Genomic DNA, 24,535 nt, shown 5'->3' with positions numbered 1-24,535 from the left:
TCTCCGTTTCTGTGTTAGCAGTGTTTTTATGCTAAGCTTGCAGGCTTCCCTAGAGAGTGTCTTTGCTTTCAGTAGGCTAAACATATTTGCATTTTCTGTATCAGACCCTATCAAATCCACTACCTATGCCATTTCTTTGCATCAGAGTAAAGCCGAAAGTATACTAGGGACGTCCGCGTATGCGCGCCGTCCGCATGACGTCATTTTCGTCATCAGGAGGGTCCGCGGCCGGCCGCGCGGACCGTCCGCGTGCAGCCCAAAATTTGAGACCGCGCGGACAGTGCGCGTACAGTCCGCGTACGACAGCGCATGCGCGTGAACATATTTAGACAGGGCACTCCACTATAAACAATTATACAAAGGAAATAGACAGCATTTGCACACACACTATCGTTTTTCTTCTTTAACTTTTACTTCTTCCAAGAACAGAAAGCCCTGGAGCATGTTTGTTTGATTCCTGTTCTTTGTTGTCTTATTGTTTGTTCTAAACTGTGTTTGCAATGGTGGATCAGTAACTTTTCTTCACCTATCCTAATGTTTTAATGTACTGTAAATGTCGCCAAATCAGTGCTGCCCTGACAGCCTGTTAGACTAATAATTTGAATAAGAAATCATTTGAATTGCGTATAGTGTCGAACGCGGCCATCCGCGTGTAGCCGCGGGGACTATACTCGGAAAGCTGCGCGGACGCGTGCGCGCGCGAGCCGGACGCGGAAAAAAAGTATACCCGGGCCTTAAGCCTCGTTTTGCATGACATTAAAAAGCCCAGGTGTGTGCTTGCATCGAGCATCGTTCTGTGGAAATATAACTTTGATATACTTAATAATACTGACAGAGTAAGGTCATATTAACCACTTCTACTAAAAACTTAGACCACATTACATTATTAACTTTGCTGGGGGAACAGATTTTTCACAATGCACATAAAAAGTGCGGATGGCGAATAAGATAATGAAAAGTTTTGCCATCAATCTATTGTAGTACAGTATATGTTGGAACAAACAAGATGAATCTAGCACTGCAGTGTTGATTAAAAGACAGAGCGAGCGAGAGAGAGAGAGCATGCCCGGGGGCATCTGGTCTTTGGGGCATACTAAGGTCACATGGCACATTCCAAACCTGTTTCTATGGTACAAATGGGGAGAGGTGTGAATGCATGGCCCATTGCCTGCAAAACACGCAACCTCAGAGGGTTAAAACCTCTTCAACATTTTTTATGTGTTAACTAAATAACCCTGATGCTCTGCCCCTATAGCTGGGCAATATACTGACTTTTGGTAATAACTCTGTATTTTTTCCAGCTGGATATGGAATGAAACACTATCGTCTATATCGGTATAGTCTGATATAGGGGTGGGCGATTTGATTCACATGTAATTCACATGTTTTTCAGAAAAGCACTCTGGTTAAAGAAATGCTGCACGCCAAAAAACAGATATGCACACATACATATGTACACACACTGCGCTGAGCTACTAAAACGTTTTGTGTTTTCTGTCTACCAATGAATCAAATAATCTTACAAAGTCTGAATTATGTTAAAACTAACAGACGCGTTACAGTAAAAATGACAATGAAAACAAATGATGGAAAAGACTGAAGCCGTTTCTCAATGTCAAGGAAGGATCCTCGGAAGCTAGAATTTCGAGGATGCTACGTCATCGACGTCCGTCGAAGGACTGTTCCAATGTCGAGGATCCTTGAAATTTCAGCCAAGGACTGAGTCCTTCGTTCGAGAAATATCCCATATACAGGAAAGGATGCAAATTTGTATCCTTCGCGCTCTTCACGCGCTGAAATCACCCACAATCCTATGCGCGCAGCACCGAAAGCACACCTTTCAATCACGCAATGACGTAATGACGTGTACTTGCTAGCCTGTTCCATTTAACGTGTTCTCCGAATTCTTAAAAGGAGCCTCGCTTAGCCTCTAAAGCAGGGGTCTCAAACTCAAACTGGCTTGGGGCCATTTCTAAGACAGACATTTCATCGGGGGGCCGCAGAGCTATTTAACGTTAAAAGTACAATATTTCTGTAAATGTCATGTTTTTAATTTCTAATATTTAATGTATAATAATACTTGAAAATATATAAGCAGTGGTTTTATCTTTTTAATATACATTATTTTATAAAAGTAGCCTAAGTAAATCTTCTCTTAACCTTATCTTAACTAAGACCTTTTATAACCTTGCACTAAACTAACAAATTTAATTCCTGTATACATTTATAAACTATTATAAAAAATTAAAACCAGTAATTGTTTCTGTTTTGATTTATTTTAGATTGTTTTCAGTCATAGTATTAACTTCATTATGTTCTTTGTTATTTCAGTTTTAATGAATTTTCTATTATATGTGGGAAAATATTAATAAGTGAAAGTAATCCCTGAACTTTTGAATGTAGTCCATGTTATATAAACTAGAAAAAATAATAATACTGCTCTATGTGTAATTGAATAGTAAGCTAATAATATATTATACTTCATTACATATAGCAGTTTACATACTTTATCTTCTGTACATTTCTCCTCATCTTTTCTCTTTTCTTAACCTGGACACTTTGATGGCTCTTTTTCTTATCTGTAGTTTAAAATGTGTTGCATTACATCTACCGCTCTGCCTCCATGCGGGTCTCCATAAGATGCTGTGACTTGAGGTGAACTAATCCCACCACAGCTTGATCTTCTCTGAGTAACAGCTGAGTATCCACCCGGAAATAACAAATCTTCTCTGGACAAATACTACAAAGTCCCGACCAGATTAACTGATCGCATGGTGACAATGGTATGATTGGCGCGAGGTTCAGTTGAGGCATTAAAATCCGATCACACATTCCGTTATCCTCGACACGGAGCACGCGGTTCATGGTTGTAGCGTAGCAATGGTGACGCGACCCACGCCCCGGAGCGCAACTTCCGCTCCCGAGCACTTTGGAAAGTAATGCTTTGACTCGTTTTAACGCGTTGTTAGCCGCGACATGTGAACGAACACTTGAACGTTTAAATAAAAAATCAAACGAATATAAAAAAGTGAATAAAAATCTTTCTGCGGGCCAGATTATGTAATATTTTTGAAAGGTGATGCGGGCCGCAGAGAGGGGGAGGGCGGGCCGCAAATGGCCCGCGGGCCGGGAGTTTGAGACCACTGCTCTAAAGGAAGTGACTTGTAAGGACTAGTCCTGCCAAGGAAGTATCCTTGACATTGAGAAACGGCTTGAGACTTCAGATGTGTGTTCAATAGGCATGGGCCGGTATAAGATTGTGGCGGTATGATAACCTTTAGAAAAAAATACAGCAGTTTCGCAGTGTTGCGGTATTGCCATTGCAACACTAAAATGTGTTATTTTCAAAATAAAGCCTTTAAATTATAATATGCTTTGAAAAATATATAATATTTTTGTAATGTACATTAAATGTAAACATCAAATCAATCACATGACCTAATGCTTTAATGAATTTTGTCTAGGGATGGGACGATTACCGGTTTCACGATTAACCATGATTAAATGTCCTGACGGTTAGTTTTATCGTTTAAAATTTTATTATCATTACAACCGTGTTTGATTACCATGATTTTAAAAAACTCGCGGTAAATCCTTTCCAGCCAGAATCTGTTTGACGCAGGCACACACATGCAACATAGTTTTTTGCACAAGAAGGCATTTAAGGGATAATGTATTGTATTAATTCAGGGTAAACTTATTAGGCAGATTTATTTTATTTTTTTACCACAGAAATAATTTCAGGGACATGAAATATTAAACTGTGATTTTCAAAAATAAAACTTAAAAAAAATGTTTTCAGTTCTTTTTGAACATTTCCATCTCATTTTAACAAAACCATGATAATATTGATAACCGTGATAACTTTGGTCACTATAATCATGACCGATTAACATTATCAGTTAAAATAAAAAAAATATTTGTTAATACATGGTGCATGTCGTCATGAGCCGACAGACATTTCGCCACTTTTTCTATCTTTAATTTTTGAATGTCCTGTAAATGAGACAAATTATTGCTGCCCTGACGGTCTGATAAAGTAATCATTTGTATGAGAAATAATTTGCATGCGTGTTTGGAAGCTGAACGGAGACGCGCGCATGTCCGCGCAAGATGACGCGGTCCGTCTCGCGCACATCCGGACAGACGTTCACTGATGGCCTCTGACCCCGTCCATAAACATCTCTCTTTTTGCACAAATGGAGAAAGACGACGCAAAAGCAAAACTTTCTGAAAAGCATCCTGCTTTAGAAATGACCACTGTGGTAGATGAAACGGAGACAATCTGCTCTTTTTGGATATTAATCCTCTGGAATGATCGCATGCTTTTTAATAAGGTAACGTAATGTTGCGTGAATATCTGATAATGTATAAATCCTGGTTCTGTTGTTGATCTGTCGCTGCTGTTTACACGTTCAAATTAAATCTTTTTTTTATAGTTCACAGACAACCGTCAACTGTATTTTTACTCAATGACAATTTCATATTAAAATATTATAAGTTAACGGTTAATGTTCGGTTTAGAAGCTATGGTTGTCGGTCAGGAAAATTAACTGATATGAGCATCCCTAATCATGATATGAAATTTTCATACCATCCCATCACTAGTATAAACACAGCTCATACCTTGGAAACGATATCACAGAACATTTTAGTGGTTTTGAACCATTGACTGTTTAAAACCTTGATGTACCTTGAAACCAGAAACCGGCCCATGCCTAACGTTCAATAAAGGTGATATTTGAGATATTTATAATATATTGCCGATTCGACACTCTTAAAAATACCTATATATGAATTTTGGTCAATATTGCCCAGCTCTATATGCGCCTACAGTAGCATGTATAGTTGTGATTTGTGTTAAGGTGGACCGAAGTGTTTGCTGTTACCCGGATCAGGTGATATATGAACTGCTTTGTTTTTTGTGTTTACCTCAGTTCTGCAACCATGCATGTGATCTGCCCTGTTGTGATTTTAGTACGTTGTTTGTTGTCTCCACTATATTGCACAGTGCTGGCCAGAATGCCAGTAATTGGAGACCCTATCTGATACCCCGGACAAGGCCTGCATTTTCTATTTATAGTACTGACGCATGCTACTTGCAACCTATGACATGCAAAAACAAGGCGTTCAAGTGCATGCAATGTCTGGAAGTGTCTCTAGCTTTTAGGCAAAGTTTGGTACTATAGTTGCATAAAAGGATAAACCGATCAAACAGAATCAAACCATAAGAAAACACATAGATCTAACATTATTCAAAATCTTAGGATCATGGGCTCTCCCATATTGTTACTGGAAAACTATAGTTCAGCAAAAATGTTAAATTACCCCATGATTTACTGAACCTCAAGTTATCCGAGATAAACATCTTTAATAATTGATGCGATTTTGTAAGTAAAATTTACATATTTAAAACTTTATAAACTATAAAAACTAGCTTCTGGTAGCTGCCAATGTGCAATCATCAGAGTTTCAGCATAGCACGTATACATCATACAATGCATAGCGATGTAGTGCAAACTCAGAGACAGAGGAGAGACCAATACATTGCCAATCACAAATAAGTCGTCGTCTATCTTCTGTGGATAAAACAACTCACGGTTCTTGCAAGAGTCTATTCCGACTAGGGATGTCAACTTATGCAATTTCCCATATTCGATGATCATTTACATTAACGATCAATCAATCGAATAATCGTTAACAGTAATAGTGCAATAAGCCTTCACTGCAGTGGCATATAGCCAATGACATAAGGGCGCGAAAAAAACGACAGCTTCCTCAAGTGAATTAAAAGATTTTATTTTGTCTAAATAACATACTAGTGGGATTGTAAAATGAGTCAATGTAGTTGGTGTTTTGATAAAAATCATCAATTTAAACTCATCTCGTAAAGAAATATAATGACTGATAGACACGGTGTATAACTCCGCCTCACATGGGCACTCTGCAACAGTCGCATGAAAGTCCATGACATGTCAAAATAAAAGTTTCATTATCATCATCAAGTGTTATTTTTCTAGTTGTTCACCTCGCTTTCTGAGTCGTTGATACACCATTTGTTGTAATTATATCCAAGCACACGAAGGGCACTTTTCCCGTCGTCACCTCAGCTTAGACCTGCGGCGTACCTTCAGCAAAGATGCTTATATTATGGATAAGTCAACTTGGCTAGCGTGTAGCGCCGCAGCCAGTCAATAATGATCAATTATATATGTTGCAGGTGTTCAAAGTGTTTTACATTTTACAGTTTCTTGCCAGAATTTAAGATTACATTTTAATATGTTTAAAACGGCTTCTGGTCTCCTTCCCTGTGTATAGCAGTGTTGCTATGCTAATCTTGCAGGCTTCCTTGAAGGGGGTCTTTGCTTTCAGTATCCTAACCGTATTTGCAGTTCATATCTGCATCGGACACTCTGAGATCCACTGAGATCCACTGCGTCTCGCATGACGTTAAAAAGCCCAGGTGTGTGCTTAGTATCGAGCATCGTTGTGATGGCTAGCTTAACTTCTGCGCGCTCGCTTTATTTTTTTTCTCCGGCTGTATGTGTTTTGCGCAGGCGCATGCATGATCTTGCTTATTCAACAATCGTTAAGTTTTATTGATTAAATTCTTCATTTTCGAACAACCCCAATTCTCACCAAATCTTACGCATCGTACGGTGCGCATAACGTGCATTGGCCACTACCCGAAGGTAGTCGTTACAGTTTATTAAGTTTAAATATGGATGTTTCTTATCGCATAGATTACACTCAGAAGGCCCGTGGAGCGGTGTGGATAACATTTGTAAAGGATGGATGCACATTTTTGGGCCTGAAAGTCGTGGACCCTGTTAAAGCTTGAAAGAGCAAGGACATTTTTCGAAAATAGCTCAAATTGTGTTAGTCTGAAAGATGATAGACATATACATCTCAAATGGCTTGAGGGTGAGTAAATCATGGGGTAATTTTACTTTTTCACTGAACTATCGCTTTAAGGATGAAAGTATGGACATCAGACCTTTTCAATAAAAATAAAATGTAATAAAGCAAAACGCGTGGAATTGTATGCATGACAGGCATTTGGTATTTTAACAAGCCTGATTATCACTACTCAGTATATGGTTGGCTATCAGGAACACCACCCTTCCAGAACACTTACGCCAAAGATATTACTCAAACACCGAGCTTTGTCAAACCAGCATGTCATCCATCAAGATATCTCCTCTGGAAGTCGGCTCTTTTCGGTCAAAGGAGACAAACTCATGAGTCATGACATAAGGGAGGATGTAGTTTAAATGTCATATAGATTTCCTTTGTCATAAGAGCCACTGTGACATTTCTAAACGAAGCAATTACAAACTAGGACAGAATACCTGGGGCAGGGCTACATAACATTTTCATCCAATCACTCGTGTCTAAATGAGCACTCCAGGTTATGCTTTGGTTAAGATTCAAGGAAATGTTATGTAAATTCCTAGTAGTGTGAAAGCAACTCAGCTGTTTTCAAAATAGTGTCACTCTACCAAAAACAAGCTAATTTCTATGTGGGGCTGTATTGCGTGTAAACAAACAAAACCTATGTGTTTTTGCCCCGATGTACTACCTAGCAGATTCAATCACACTTAACACCCAAAAATCGGATAAGATAATCGGTGCACTACAGCCACCAAGATGATCAGGACTTTAGGACTTTCGTATTCTGCCTAAATTCAGTCCAATTATAATTATAGTGTGCGGCCGCATTTACTTCCTTTAAAAAGCAGAAGAATGTTTCACATATGTTTAAGTTGCTAAGCGTGGTTGCTAAGGGTGCTGCGCAGTGATACATCAAATCATTGAGTGCTGTGTTTTATAGTAAATAAAGCACAGCTATTGGCCAATCAGATTTAAGGACAAGAACTAACTTTTTATGAATTGATTTAAATTATTGGCATTGTTGCTTGGCAAGCTTTAGTTTCAAGAGTTCCTCAACATCAAATATAAAAGTAATGCTAAGTATAAGATCCAGGCCAATACATTAATAACAGATAAACATGCAAAATAACATCAGTAGGTTGCAGTGGCCAACATGGGCATTTAAATCACAGCACAGTATTCACTAAAAGCACAGTAAACTGCTGCGGTTGACCAACAAGTTAAATGAGCCATGAGGGAATTGGCAAAAAGAAACACAGCAACAGTTGGGCAATAATCACAAAGCCTGATGTCCCCATATCTTAAATGTCCACAAACTCAAGTTTGCAAAATCAAACAGGTTTCATTAGCGTCACAAAACTGCACGTAATGCATGCAGTAACGAATTTAGAAAAAAAGCGCGTTTTCCGTCCTGCATATTGGGGAACACAAGACACTCATAAAGTCAATTTGTACTCACATGCTGATACACTTGCACACTTGTACTTACAAGCCTTAGTTTAACTCAGTACAGATTCTGGTCAATATTTCTCAATCCTCTGGGCATCATTTTACCATCTGTCTCCCTGTGGCCTCATAACAGATCTGTGACATGCTGTTGTAGATACCCAATACAAAACTAAACTAGTATGACTAGAGATCTCTCACTATGCTGTTCATCAGCTTAACTTGTAAATCATCAGCCACACATTTCCTGCTACCAGTTTAGTAGTAACCCGTTTAGCAGTACTTAGTTACTCAGTACCAACATAGTAAGAAGCCATTGCCATGGGTTTAATAATTGATTGGAAGAATAATGCTCTAAAATGTACATAATGCATATTAAACCACAACAGGTCATGGATTTAAAAGCGGTACACAACATCCATCCCCCTAAATTCTACAACTTAAACCAGAATATCAATTTACATGGCAGCTAAATGCTTATGTAACTACTAACTAGTATATTTACAAAGATTACTAATTTTCTACACATCAAGCCTTAACCTTATCAGGTGTTAGGCACAACAACATTACAGAAAAGACCAACTAAATCCAGCCTAAGCTCGTGCCTGGTTTAATTTGGTTTAACTAGTGCAGTAGGCTGGTTTTAAAGGAGTTTTGAACACATTTTAGCTGGTCCAAGCTTGACCAGGCTGGGAGGACCATCCTAACCCAGCTAAAAAGACGAGCAAGCCAGTTTAGCCAACCTTCCAGCATGGTCAAGCTGGTTAGCTGGGCTTCCAGCCTGACGAACTAAGACCAGCTAAAACGTGTCCAAAAACCCTTTAAAACCAGTCTACAACATCAGTTTAACCATATAAAACCAAGCAAAAAGACAGGGCATTCCACATGCATACAGATGTGATAAAGGCGTGCGCGCTCCATTCCCTCCGGTTTTTGACAGCCCCGGTGGTTCCGCCTTTACAGTGCAAATGGCCACACATGCGTGACTTTTAATTCCTACCTCGTTTTCCACAACATCATGATAGGCAGGCGGAGGATCAAACCCGCCGGTCCCCGTGCGAGTGCTGTTCTCGCCGTCACCGCTGAGGCCGGAGCTCGGGGAAGGGCCGCTCTCCATCGGCTCATAGCCGTATCCGAGTCCCGGGCTTTCGTTGGTGAGCAGAGCGACAGCCTCGTTGATGTCGTTTTTGGCCAGGCGCAGAGCTTTCCGGATGGCTACCGGGTCCGGGAAGCCCATGCACAACAGCGTGGTCATATGCTGCTCCTCCTCTGTCTCCATCGTGGAAGTGTGTCGATGATCGGGACTTCAGTACGGGGGCACATAGCACAGACATCTGGCTGTGCACGCCGCCATGTTTACAGTCGCTGGGTGCTGCTAGTATCCTGTCACGATGGATTCCCGGCAGAAAGCAGCAGAGCGGGCCACACCAGGCCTGAGTGAAGCCGGAAACTGCGGCTATTCTTTAGTTAGCTGTTGAGCGGACTATTTTTCAAAATAAAAGCCTTGTAAATAAAACTTGATGAACCAAATGGAATGCATAGTCTTTAGGCACTAGATTAAGGTTTTAAGGTAATTAGAACCGTACCACGGTAAATATTAAATTACAACTTACTATAGTAAACTACAGTATTTTTTCATATGGGATATTTAATAAGAAAAATAAACATGCATACACATATTACACTAATACAAATAATTAATAAAAACACTACTAAACATTCATAATTATTCGGTTGTAAAATTATGTAGTTTTATTATATAAAGCAGAGATAATAACTACCATGCAAGCAGTGTTATTAACATATCAAACATCACAAACGTTACTAATTACAAATGTGCTATCAGTGTCTTCTGTATAATTCATCATGCATTATAATATAATATAATAATATAATTCCACACATCCAATCAATAAAATACATCAATGATGCTACAATGTATACTTTCTTTTAAATTAGATACAGTATTTAATGTAATCCAAAATGTTATGAGTTTAATTAGCGTTTATTTTAGATGTTTACTACTTTGGAGAAAAATAATATTTGGTTAATATTTGTTTGCTATTTTGTAAAATGTTTGTCAATAAAGAAACACTACAGGACATGAATTTCGAGTATTTTATTTAATTTAGTATTTTGAAAGGGATGGCACAGAAAACACATTGCTTAGTAGCTCATTATTTTTTGCTTCACGCACTTTAAATTGACAGAGTTGCCTGGCCAACGTCACGCAGCCCCACCCATATCTCTAGATACAAAAATACATGTTTCTGACTTTTAACCTTTAAAATTACGTTTCTGGCTTTTAAACTTTTAACCTTGCTTATTTAAACCTATTTTAATCATCGTGACCAATATTTAAAATTCCGAATGATCCAAGAAATAATGTAATCAATGGGTTTTATTAAAGGAATGAAAGAAAAGTTAGGAACAACTAAGCTTACTACTTAAAACATTTTAGAAAAACACTTTATTCCTTTTCAGTTATTACATGAACAAATACTGTGCGGATCCTTTCGTTGCCAGATTTTTTAAAACTGAAGTTTAATGAAAAAAGCAATGAGGAAATGAGGAGTCACGTGCAACTAGTTGTAGTCATGTGATCATGTGAGGTGAAAATGGCTGCTACGGGGGACGAGGCCGCTGCGATGGACAGCATCAGTAGAGTTCCTGCACCGCCGACCGACCTCAACCTCCAGCCCGAGCCAGATCAAAAGATAGATGTGTCCGGGACAGAGAACCGGGCGCCCGCACCAAAAAGACCCAGCAATAACAATGAGTTATTCGTGTAAATAAGGCACTGTAAACTGCGAACATGTCTGTAGTGTTCCATAAAGCCAATAACCATGTTGCCTCATATAATTAACCCTGCTTTTATTAAAGTAAAATGATGGTAGGCAAGTACTTTTAGTTTTACAAAAAAAGTAGTAGTGAAACAACAGTAAACTTGTATAGTTAGGTTGTTATTGTTGTACTACAAATACCATAGTAAGCTATAGTTACTGTAGTAAATCCATGATTAATTTTCATATGAGTTCTGATCTGTGTCTTTATGTACAGTACAGTCAGTGCTTAACAAATTTATTACATCACCACCCAATGTTTGTGCCACAGCTGCCATAAACTACCGCAACAGTTACTGTGGCACAAACATTGGTAACATGCTTGAAAATGATGTCTAGGTAGGAAGTTTATCATTATGTTTGCTGTCTGTAACAATGACGGATGTGTGGAGACAGCAGAAGAAGCTACTGAGCCTGCTGAACCAGACATCAATGAGCTCTGCAGAGACATGTTTGATAAGATGGCAGTGTTTTTACAAGGAGAGCTCACTGGTAATGATAACACACAGACAGAACACCAGCAAGTTCAACTTTTGATATTTTATGAAGAATTTTTCATATAAATATCAGATTCACAACTTCTCTAACATTATTGTCATTAAAAGAAGCACTAAGAAAATAATGACCAAGTGGTATGTTATGTAACATGGACAAATAACGCCTAAATATAAGTGGTTGACAGATATTAAGAAAGCTGTATGGCCGATATGAGGCCGATACAACACAAATGTAATCACATAAAATAAGAGACAGAAAATTGGTGAAACTACAAAAACATTTTTTATGCATAACATTTATAAATATACTCTTTTAAACATATTTACATAATTAATATTTTACATAATAAAACATGATTAATGTGGATCTGACTCACGGTACTATTTGACTAGGTGTGTTGAACCAGTGTGGTGTTGTGTGACACAACACAACGTCATGTTAAAAAGTGTATAATGATCGGTAATTTTACTGTCTGTCAGACTTTGGCTTTACATTGAGTGTCTTTACATTACAAACAACAAATTTAATTATGAGAAAAATTTACTTGCCGATAATAAAAAAGTCTAAATGAAGAGTTTCGTTGCAAAACGAGATAACCACCGTTTTGTTAATTGTTCAGAAATCGTGTTTTTTGGTTGTGCATTCCAATTAATTTCAATGCAACTGCAGTTGGTTTGTTTTGATTTAATCCTTCATAACTTAAAAAATACAGCTAAGTAGCACCATAAAACAAAATAATAACATGATTACATAATAATAAACATGTTTTGACAAAAAAATTGATTTATCTCGTTTTGCAACAAAACTCTTCAAATATTGGTTGATATATTGGCTTCTGCAATATACCGGTCCCTTACTACTAAATATATTGCTTTTTCCAAATGTATGTACTGTTATTTTTACAGAGATATTGCAATTTTAATTTAGAAATGGATGATAACACCCATTTGCTTCCTCTTCTAATGTTATATGGACTCAGATTTAATTTTCAAAATATATTTCTAATGAAAGACAGGCATGCAATTTTGGGCCCATATCATTATCACACATGCATTAACTGCAAAAAAAATTAATATTAATATATTATATTAATATTAATTGGTAATATTAAGATTAAATTATTGTACTAAACTACAATATGGAAAATCAAGCTGCTTATTTGGTGATAACATTCAATATAAACTGAAGTATTTGTTTTTAGAATATGCAGAACAGGTCACAGGAGCTTTGTGTGTAAATTTATATTATCTGTTTGCTCACTGCCACATGCGAGGACTATAAACTTCTGGAGAACATGAACAAACTTACCAGTCTAAAGTATATGGAGATGAAGGACATATCAATCAACATCAGCCGCAACCTGCAAGATCTTAATCAGAAATGTGAGGCATATTTTACAGTATTGTCCCATTAATGTAAAAGATTGTCCTATCATTACATGTAAATAATAAATAAGAGTAGTCTTGAAGTGAAGATGCAAAGCATGTTATCACATTAAAATGTGCTTCCGATAACAAATACCCCCTTTTTGTTTTGTTTTAGATGCCAGTTTGCAGCCCTATTTGGATCAGATTAACCAGATAGAGGAGCAGGTTACATCTCTGGAACAAGCTGCTTATAAACTAGACACATATTCAAAGAAACTGGGTATGTGCAAAAACACATTCTGTGAAAGTTGATATCCTGCAATGTGATATTCTATAATCAATCTTAAACAGCTTGTTATAATAATTTTATAAACGGTATTATGCAGATTTTATGACCTTACTGTATATTTTTTGAGAGGCTTTGTTGGATATTTGTATGTTTTTATTATTTTAGACACCACTGGGACAAATAAGTGAAGAAAAAAGATGCTGTAGTCTTGGTTTAAAATAAGTATGTGAACAACCCAGCGTTGGGTCAAAAAGGGACAAACCCAGCCGTTGGGTCAAATTAACCTAGAAAATGTTTATATTTCACCCAACAAAGGGTTAAAACAACCCAGCTTGGTTAAATTACAATCCAACGGGTTAGGTTTGTCCATTTTTAACCCAATGCTGGGTTGAAAATAACCAGCATTTTTTAAGATGTAGATTGCAAAATAAACATTAGATGGCACCATTTATCTTAAGAGTTTATCATGTATAGTGAGCTTATGTGTGAATTTTTCATCTTTATTTTATTTTGTTTATTTGTTTCTTTATTGTGTAATCTATTTAAAACCATATTGGACAAATTGGTGTCTAAGGTTGGTGTGTGCACTTTTCCCAACTCATTTTGTAATTTGTTTCCTATTTGTCTTTATTTACAGAGGCCAAGTTTAAGAAACTGGAGAAACGGTGAACATGTTTGTATGTACGTGTGTGACCTGGGTGGTACACAAGCACTCTTTAAAGAAGTTGAGATTGTCATAAGGACTGTGCAGAAAGTAATGCTAGGTACAGAATGTGTACATATGTTGACTGGATTTGGGTTAAAAATCCAAGCAAGGCGAATAAAGCCAAACAGGCTTGCAGGAAATGTCCTCCAACAACTGTACGCTTTCAAAGCAATGTGGATTCTTAAGATTTCAAGGCATGAATTACATGTAAATACAGTATGGTATAATGCTTGTTATGTGTTGCTAAGAACAGATGACACTTATGCATGTTAAATAGTGGCTCTAATCAATTTTTTATTTGTTTGCTTAGAAAAGCAAACGTTTTGTAAGCATTTTTGTATTGCTGTTTAATTATTTTCAAAGCTTTGTCTTTACTAAAAATGTCAATTTGCGAACTTTTGAATAAATAGAATCAGAATAAAAACTGGCCAAGTTTACATTCTTATAAATGATAAATAAAAAAGTGCTTAAAAGGTTTTTCACAGTGATGCCATAAAAAATAAACATTTTTGGTTCCTTAAAGAACCATTCAGTCATGCATTTTTTAATCTAAAGAACTTGTTTTCATTGGTTCTTTGAATGTTAATGTTTTTTTTTATGGAGCCATTTAGCCAGAAATTGTTCTTCTATGGCATTTTAAAGTATTATATTTAAATGCCAAAACTGTATAGCATTGATTATTCCTATGGTCAGGCACGTGCACACATAGACATCAAAGGGGGCTTAAGCACCTGCCCTTTTTATTCCTGGAGAGAAAGTGCCCTTTTTTTCTGGGGTGCTTTTTAAAAAAAATAATATGCTCTTTATTCATATAACAACTGATGTCTGTCTGTTTCTTGTGTTTTTTACTTGTTGCTTATTTAATTTAACATGAATTTATTCAGGAATCATTTAAATGAGATTTAAACTCTTATATAAAGAAAAATAGCGCTATTTGTGGCACACAAACGGTTAACAGATGAGTCCCGCCTCCAAAATTCACATCGCTAATATGATTGGCTTTACCTTTCCTTAGTCCCGCCTCTCTAACTTACTTCGCTAATGATTGGCTTGTCTACACTCGTGCTGCATCATTCGCGCTTCTAGCGCCAAAGCTCAGCCTGAACGAGACGCGATGTCCATAATTTGCAGGCAGCTACCGGTAAGTGTGTGAGGAAGAAAGCATTCTTATATTAACAGTTTTATGCACAAAATATGGGACACGTTGTTACACATAACGATTCAGGGACATTGTTTTCCATGGCAATCCCATATTAACCTGAAGAGTTGCAAACTTGTAACCGTAAAGTCACTATAGTGTATGTAGTTTAAACAGACTGCTCATAAAATCCCTTACGAAAATTAACCATGGTTTTACTACAGTTAAGACCAAAAAAACATGGTTACTGTAGTAAAACCATGGTTACCACAAAATAACCATGGTTTTGACCCATGGTTTTCAAAAACTATAGTTAAACCATGGTTAGTGTAGTAAAACCATGGTTTTGCTAGCAATCAATTGACCAAAAAAACATGGTTACTACACTTTTACCACAATAAAACCATGGTTAATTTTCGTAAGGGATAATAAAGCACAAACAATAAAATAATTGCTAACTGCAGCAGTAAGCTTTTTTGTTTGCGTTTTTGTAATGTCTGTTAAATAAGTATAATGTGTTAAACTGGAGTGCTGGAGTAGATTGGGAAGAAATCTGATGGTTCAGTATTTTACTTGCCCAGTCTGAATTTTCACTGACATCACAAAAAAGTAAAATATAAAATACAAATAAAATAGGCCTAATCTATATTTGTTGTTTCTGAAATGTGTAACCCTAATAAATATGAAACCTAAGATTAAAGGTGCCATAGGATGTGTTGTCATAATATGTTAAATTGTTCTTTGACAATTACATAGAAGGTATGTTGCTTTATTAAATGCAAAAAATTATCCAGAAACGTTTTTACATGTCTATTTACAACCCTAGAATTTGTCATTTTAATTAAATGGTCTATTTTTGCCCTATTTGAAAGGGTCATGAATAATAATGTTGAGCTCTGCTCTGAGGCTCATGCCAGAAGCTCACATTAGTAAACAGACCTTATATTTTGAGCCCTTATCAGACAAAAATACATTTTGAGTAACAACTAACAACTAATCAACTAAACGCTAGCATATGATATAGCATTTATTGACATGTAGCGCTAACTCAGCAGTCACAACTTTGTTTTTAGCATTTTAACAAATTTGTAATTAATGTGTAATTTAATGTTTTCAAAACATGCACATTGTGTATTGGCTTCCTTTGCTGCTCTATAAACCTAGACTACTAAGGAGACCACTGAGTGAACTGATTATTTTGTAGACATCTTTTGAAAATTAAACAATTGCGTGAGTTTGAGGAAGATAAAATTAATTAACTTTTTTAATATTTTTTTTAAAAAGGAAGTCAGAAATGTGTTTATATATACTTTTTGTTTAAAAAAAAAAAGAAAAAAATATACATAATTATGAAAGGTGCCCTTTATTTCACTTGAGCCCCTGCCCCTCAAAATGTCTGTGCACGTCCCTGCCTATGGTGACAGCTTATGTTATGGATTGCATGCTTATGCCAATTTAATGTGGTGTTTGTTAATATCAATTCATTTTGAGCATATTCCTGTTGTTCAAAACCTCTCTCTTGACGTCCACCAGATGGCAGACTAAGTCCACACTTAAAACCTAATTTTGCCCAAATGCACACTGACAGATTCAGAGCCATGTATGGTGAGGTGCTCATCCACAGAGATAGTGCCAGATGAATTGTGTGTCGAGTCTCTGATGTCCGAATACCAAAATGATCAACACGGGCCATGTCGTGTGCTTTATCCACTGCAGTGTAACCTAATCTAAACTGGTATGAGAGAACTGTAAAGATTTACCACGGAGTAAACGTAAAATAGCGCTCTCCTGATGTTGTCTAAAGCAGAGATATGTCATTTGACTCTGCTATATCAGTTCTTAAAATGCCTATCCACAGTGTCATACTATAGATAAATTGTCAAAGTTTGGCTACACACACATATACTTGGCTGTTTATAATATCACAGGAAAGTGTCATTCTGCTTACCTGAAAAGATATGATCACTTCCTTTATATATTTACTCTATAAACTCAAACATACTTGAACAAAAAAGACATGGAGCCAAACTGAAGACTGTCTTTTCTCACTCATGATGGGTCTAGTATTTGGAAAACTGTGTTTTAAAGACTGTTACAAGATAAAGTTTTGATATGTCTATATTATATCTGGCCTAAATTTTGCCTTGCCTGCGTTTCATTCTCCAGGTACTATTTTTTCTACTTTTTACATTTTAAAGGTGGTTTACAACAAACAAATAAGCATGGTTAGTAGTAAATGCATTAACTACGTTAACAATGAACAGTATAGTTTTCCAGCATTTATTAATCTTTGATGTTCATGATGCTTTAACTAATGTTAACAGTTACAGCTTTTGGTTTAAAAAATGTATTGTGTTATGTATTTATAAGTCTATTACATAGTTTCATAATTGTAATTCAGAATCATACCATTAAATGAAAAAGAAATATATACATTTATTAACAATATTTAACAAATGTCCATGTCATGTTTATCACAATGTGAATGTCCACCACTGAACTATGACAAACATGTGCTTGAGAAATCTGTATATCCTGACCTTCAGTGATCCCAAATAACACATCTTGTCCACAGAGATCAATTTACTGGAACAAGAGAGCATGCAGAGGGGTTACTTAGCCATAGTCAGGGGGCAGATTTGTTCCCAGAAGCAAATTAAATATGACCAAGTCCCTGTTTGGGGGATTTCCTCATATCCCAGAACATAATATGACGACAGGATATTAGGACATGTATGAAGGCATCCCAGAATATAAATGTGCATATATAGAAAGTCCCACGAGGTCATTAAAAAAGGTAAAAAAAGTCAGTATATATATATATATATATATATATAACACTGTATGCATGTATACACCAATGAGGACATGACTAATCTTATGTTGTGTGTAATCAGATACTGGAATGTTACTTTACACTAACTTAAAGCAAATGAAAATAAAACTAACCACAATGTCTCATTAATCTTCACTTGAATGGGTCTACAACCGGATTTGTGCTGGATTTACTGGAGTTCAGTGTTGAGAGATGCTCATTGGTTAAAAACTCAACCTCCCCCTTTCTTTAGAGCATAATTTATACACGCAACTTTCAAATCCAGAGCATGCATACACGGCCTAAAGAGTGTTTGACAAACATCTGGCATATATCTTTAATTACACTACTATACATTTTTGGGTTGAGCTGCTTTCTTCTGACTCCCCGTTTCCGTTTCACTGCATACACCTTCATAAATAGACCTGAAGCTGAGGTTAAATCCTGGCCAGAGCAGCAGGGGTCACAGATACAGCCATTTGTATGGATGTGGATTTCGTTTTCCCCTAATCACTTTTTTTTGACAAGGCTAACTATGAGCCTCAGTTAGGGTGGGTAATTAGTGTTGAGTGGTGCTAATGTTCTACTTCCCTCCGGGGCTTTTATTTAAGTCTGCTAACCTGCTTTACTTTAACATGCAGTGCTTTGAATAACTGCCAAGACTTCTGGTATTGCCCAGGAACAGAGTAACACATTAAACAACATATTTGCTTTACACTAATGGGTTAACACATATGCTGTATAATAACATATAGGATTTATTTGTCATATAGAACAAGAATGACCCATTACAGTCTTATAAAAGCCAATGAAATCATATTACACAATTGTAAATAAGTCTCGAGAACCAATGATTTTTGATCAAAATCGTTTTCTTTCACAAATGTATAGTTTTACTTCAAAAGACATATTTTCTATCAGAGTCATATGGATTCCTTTTACTGATGGATTGGGCTGCAAACATGCGGCCACAATAGAGCAGGGATATTATTTAAAGAGCACCAATGGTCCGATTCATCTTTTTACATTTCCTTTGGTGTGTAAGTGTGTATTAGTATATGTTAACAATATGTAAAAAAGGTACATACTCCAAAGTAAACGTAAATCTCTTTTCTTGGACTTCAAAAAACAAATGGATTGTAGGCAACAGTTTACTTCCTGGGATTGGTGATGTAGACAAGACCGACATTATCATTATTCATCCAGCTTGGACTCACAGCCTGTAAATGAATTCCTGTTAGCACTGCATTGTGCGCGAATCTTTCAAAACAGGTAAGGAGCGTCACATTTCCTGCTGATGTCAGAGGTATTCAGGCCTATCACAACGTACACTAGAAAAAATACTTTGCTGCCTTAATTTTTGTTGAATCAACTCGGATTTACAAGTCATTTCAACTTACTATTATTTATCTTGACTAGAGATGAGTTGTTATAACTACAGGTGAGTTGTTATTACTTATAAATTTAAGTTGACTTTTCTCAACTATATTTTATAAGTTGTGACAACTAATTTCTGTTGACATGACTTGTAAATCTGAGTTTATTTAACAAAAAATTTTAAGGCAGCAAAGTTTTTTTTTACAGTGTACAGATTAGCTGACCAATCAGAGACACAGAGCTTTTCAAATCCATGCGTTTCAGGAAGAGAGTGAAAGCTGGGGCTACAAAAATGTACGGTATGTGGAAAATAATGTGTTTTTAACCATAAACCACGCAAACACATTGTATTATACCATATACACAAAATAATGTTGTTTTTAGCAATTAAATAGGTGCTCTTTAAAATAAGTCTAAATGTGTTTGGGCTTGACCTTAGCATTGCTTATTTCTACCATCTATGTGTTCTCTGAGCAAACATTTTGAATATGAAAGGGGGTTCATTAATAATATTATTATACAAAATGGAACAAAGAAACTGCTGCGCATGGTTGTGACTTTCAAAACAAAAGCCATCACCATAGAAACCCGGAGGTGGTCTTTCTCCGATTAACTTGGTTTTACAATGTTGATGAGACTCGGGCGGGACACGAAGTAATTAAATTGGGACCAACCAGATCTCGACTGACATATAAAAAAATATAGACCAGGAACCGTACGGGTACCGGGTCCTCCGTGAAGACCTCTAATGCATACAACTCACGACGTGCTCACATGCAAAATGTCATTATCAAAGATTGTCATCATCACCGAAGAGCAAAAAAATACAAAACTTGATGCCAGATATACTTGTGCCCAAGTAAAGTGTGGGAAACACTGGGGCTTTCTGGAAACTTGGGCAGTGGATGTTGGCCGCCTCTTTAAACCCTTCAAGCTTCAAAGTGACCCAGAACTACTCGATTTGTGTCATATAATTGAAATGTCCTGAAGAGATTTATTCCTCTTCGTTCAATTGTTGTGAATATGGCTGTTGTTTCAGTTTTTGTTTTAAGTGAACATCCTAAAAATGCCAAAACAACAGTGCACTGAAAGAGGCAACACTTTTTAAAAATCTGCATTTGGGATCTGAAGAACAAAGAAAGACATTGGAGGTCCGAACAACGTGAGGGTGAGTAAATAATGAAGATTTGTAATTTTTGGGTTAAATATCCCTTTAATACCGACACATTCATTGTCATATCACTGACAAGGCTGAAAAGAGGATTATTTAACTTAAAACACGAGGCCAACAAAATTTTGTGCCTAAACTATCCAAACAGCATCTCAGTGAAAGAAAGACGTGATTTATCTTGTATTAGGGCCACTCCGTGTTATAAATGGCTGATTGCCCAAATTCAGCCACAGAAAACACATTAGTGCACCACAAATGAGACATGCATGAAATCCCCCAACCTCAATAGATTTTTCACCAATGGGCTCAGAACAAACAGAGAGCTCGTAAAGTCGTGTGGCGTTCACGAATCATTCACAATCATTGTTCCTAAGGTGAAAACATGTTCTTTATATTATGCAGTCTTTTTAATAGTTGCAAATGCAATATTCAAGCTCTGTTACCAGCAAAATAATGCACTTGTCTAGTATTTCTGCAAAAATGCCCCAGGTTTTGGAAGGTTTATTAATTATGTGCAAGACAGCCACCCATGAACACTGGTTTCCATCATGTTCACCAAATATTTTGGCCGCTTTGCACCAACACGTTTGGCTCACTGCGCCGCTCTCAGATGTATGACTCACCATCCGACAGTTGTGTTTGATTTGGTACATGTGTGTGTTCCTAACAATACGCTGTCCGTTCTTTCATCAGATTCGTTTGTGGCCTTGAACCTCTGGAGAATATTGAGCAATCTGCTCTTTTTTCCCTGCAAGTCAAAAGAGCCGCCAAACAGAATCGGCGCACAAACGCAAAGATAAGCCCTTAAAATACCTCGAAGCAAAATGCAGTTCTGAGTAAAAGTCTGGGGAAGTAAATTAGCAAGTGCAAAAACACTACAGAACATAGACTTTAAGAAAACAGTGAAATTAAGATCCAAGATAGGCCTTCTTTTGATGGGAAGGAAAGAGCGATTACAAACTCATTGGAATTGTGCAGCCGAGTGGTAAAAGAAATTCCTGGTTTTCCTCAGGGGATGCTAAATCCTAAGAGACCGCAGGAGACTGCTGGTGCTGAGGTAAATAAACATACATAAATCTAAGTCCTTCTATAGGGAGGCAGTGAGGAATTCTGTGTGTGTGTGTGAGAGTGAGTGAGAGAGAGTGACAGAGCAAAAGCTGTTTCTAAGCATTTTGGTGTAAGGGATGGGTGATATGACATCTTTCTCTTAATTCTGATCTCTGATATAAAGCCGTATCATACTCCTACTCAAGCGATATTATACAACAGTTCTTTCTAGTTCTCTTCAATCCATATACCTTTAGTATCATCACGGGAACTGCTCTCTACTGGTAATGTCTTGGTTTCTTTTGGTGTGTTACCTGGAAGACCGGAACCAATAGAACACCATTCAGCAACTTGAATATCACCTATCGAATACAATTCTACTGAAATCCAGCCCAAAATGCAGATTATAAAACATCTCGTTCTGGTTCTTCTTTCTGATTGGTTGAAACGCGTTCTAAGCCGTAATAAAATACCCCGGTAACCCCACGGTTCAGACCGCATTACATAAGTATCACTGTGCCACTGTTGCTGCGTACTGATTTATGAAAATAAACTCCACAGTCTTTAATCATATTTTTAATTTTTCTACAATTGCACAATTAATGGCGATATCCAGATAAATGTCAATCAATATTGTTGAGTCATCTCGTCAATAAAGAGAAAACGTACCCTGAGGGGTTTCTACCTCAAATTCATATTTCTGCTATTATCCACTGGGTGGCAATCTTACCCAACTTAAACACTGACGCATTCACTCAGCACTAAAAACACTGTGTAAGTTTAGATCATGGCTCTGAATCTGATCTTTTACAAAAGTTGTACAAAAATTGAATTATCTAATTTGAGATGTGATAAGAGAACAAATAAAGGAAAGATGAAACGTTTTTTTTTTTAAAGCGGAGGGTCTGTTCTTTCATTTGATATTTTATGTTTATTTAAAGAATTTCATTTTTCTGTAAGGCATTAAACTAAAACTGGGTGGCAACTTAAAAAAAAAAAACGCTGACGGGGAAAGAGTTAAGCATGCTTTCAAGCATATTTGATCATCACTTCAACAGTTGCATGATATAAATGTTAATGTATAAATTAGATGAATGTTGATTTATGAAAATAAACACCACAGTCTTAAATCATATTTTCATTGTGTCTTTGCTGGCCTGTGTTGGTTGTGAACTGTGCTCTGTGGCAGCCACACTTGATTCTGAGGAACTATTTTATTTGGCAGAAGAGTAGTATTTCTACTAATATAATTACAACTTATTTGTGTTTTATTTTATTAAATTTTGCTACGCATATGTAGTAACCATTTTATAAAAGCAATAAGCCCCATGAAGCAGTGGTGTTACAGTGCATTTTATAACAGCTAAGGGGGTTTTAGACACTCCGCTTCTCATCGTGCCTAACAACGCCCCTTAGCTGTTATAAAATGCACTGGTAACCCACTGCTTTTTGGGGCTTATTGCTTTATTGTTAAAATTGTTAAAAAAGGTCCCTAGCTGTCACGGGGCGGTACCCTTTTAAAAAGTACACTTTTGCACCTAAAGAGTACATATATATATATATATATATATATATATATATATATATATATATATATATATATGCTGTTAAAGATATATATCAGTACCTAATGATGATTTTCCATTGCATAGTACCTTGCGGTTTGGTTTAGTTTGGGTCGGCTTACTTTTTGGGGGCTTTTCAACTGGATGCAGTACGTAGTACCTGATACTTTTAAGTACCACTTCGGTTGGGGTTCCAAACGACTTGAGCTGATACCAAAACGTGACTTGAAAACACTGTAGATCACTAATTGGTCTGAGAGAATCGTCACTACCAGCGTCATTGCTATAATGTATGAGATTAGCTTTACCTTCATGCTAGCTTGCGCTGTCTCCAGTAAACCTGTTCTCATCTGTGTTTTACTGTAAGTTCCCAAACTCCCTTTTAGTGATGAAAAACATCCACAGGTTGTGAATCAGGAACACCATAACAGTTTTTTCCAGACTTGCAGTTTGTGGCGGCACATTTGCGACGTGCATGCTCGCATATGCTTAAATGCAACTTAAATGAGGCTCAGCGGATCGCGTCGACTGACGCCACGGGTGTTTGTACAGAAACTGTTATGTGAGACAAAGGTAGTGATAAACATAATGTGCAAACATCTATTTGTGGTGGTCAATTTAAATTTTGTGACGGAGTGAGAAATAATTGAATGTATGGGGATGTACAACGCCGCTCTCACTTGCATGATGTCACAGCAGAAGGCAGCACAAATATAACGACACGCCTATAATCCCTCCCACTCCAAAGTATTACTAATCTCGATGGAAAAGGTAACCTAGCAAAAGTGAGGTGAGCTGACCCGACCTGACCCAAACCAAACCGTGGGTACTATACAATGGAAAAGCACCTTAAATGGTACATACAGTAGTAGGACCCTTTCAAAGGGTATCACTCTAGTGACAGCTTGGGACCATTTCTTACAGTGTACACTCCAAAAAATTCTGGGTTATTTTCAACTTAGCACTAGGTCAAAATTGGACCAACCCAGCTCGTTGGGTTGTAATTTAACCTATGCTGGATTGTTTCAACCCAAAATGTTGGTTTGTTTGAACCCATTGTTGGATCAAATTTTTAATATTTTCTGGGTTAATTTAACCCAATGAGATGAGTTCGCCACTTTTTGATGCAGTGCTGGGATTAACTTTAAAAAATAGCTTCAATTGGTAACACCTAAACTTTTTTTTCAACAACCATGGGTCAAAATTAACTGTAGTTTAAGTATTTTAAGAGCTGCAAACATTTTAGTGTTTGCATTTCATCTTCATGGTTGGTGCTAAAAGTTGGGGGTAGGATTAGCAGGTTAAAATTTAACTTTAGTTTAAAAAAACAGTATAGAAAATATTTTTTTTAATGTTTTTAGTTAAAGTAAATGGTTCAT

The 24,535-nt window shown here is 36.8% G+C and overlaps 2 protein-coding genes across 3 annotated transcripts in view; one reads left to right on the top strand and one right to left on the bottom strand.

The window, feature by feature from the left end:
- The window catches only part of usp24 (ubiquitin specific peptidase 24), an 80,131-nt gene extending 70,362 nt beyond the window's left edge, over positions 1-9,769 (bottom strand). Inside the window, exon 1 of one of the 2 annotated variants that reach the window (XM_073855882.1) lies at positions 9,341-9,769. In XM_073855882.1, the coding sequence (XP_073711983.1) occupies positions 9,341-9,619 (279 nt within the window). In that variant the 5' untranslated portion in view covers positions 9,620-9,769. The remainder of the gene's footprint in view (positions 1-9,340) is intronic. The other variant, XM_073855883.1, reaches the window with a different exon arrangement.
- Positions 9,770-10,573: 804 nt separating this feature from the next.
- Positions 10,574-14,467, top strand: bloc1s2 (biogenesis of lysosomal organelles complex-1, subunit 2). The gene is made up of 5 exons (XM_073855884.1): positions 10,574-11,119; positions 11,563-11,675; positions 12,944-13,063; positions 13,224-13,328; positions 13,975-14,467. The coding sequence occupies exons 1-5, from the start codon at positions 10,959-10,961 to the stop codon at positions 14,004-14,006; spliced, it is 531 nt and encodes a 176-aa protein (XP_073711985.1). The 5' UTR covers positions 10,574-10,958; the 3' UTR covers positions 14,007-14,467.
- Positions 14,468-24,535: the final 10,068 nt, after the last annotated feature.

This window comes from Misgurnus anguillicaudatus, chromosome 18, assembly GCF_027580225.2.
Source record: "Misgurnus anguillicaudatus chromosome 18, ASM2758022v2, whole genome shotgun sequence".
Lineage (NCBI taxonomy): Eukaryota > Metazoa > Chordata > Actinopteri > Cypriniformes > Cobitidae > Misgurnus > Misgurnus anguillicaudatus.
Note: the sequence above shows the minus strand (reverse complement) of the source record. Positions and strands in the feature narration are given on the sequence as shown.

Excerpts from the sequence above, each read along its gene's own strand:
- bloc1s2 (XM_073855884.1), top strand. The coding sequence starts at position 10,959 with ATGGCTGCTACGGGGGACGAGGCCGCTGCGATGGACAGCATCAGTAGA. Across the intron at positions 11,120-11,562 it reads AGACCCAGCAATAACAATGA|CGGATGTGTGGAGACAGCAG; the intron begins GTTATTCGTGTA and ends CTGTAACAATGA. Across the intron at positions 11,676-12,943 it reads TTTACAAGGAGAGCTCACTG|CCACATGCGAGGACTATAAA; the intron begins GTAATGATAACA and ends GTTTGCTCACTG.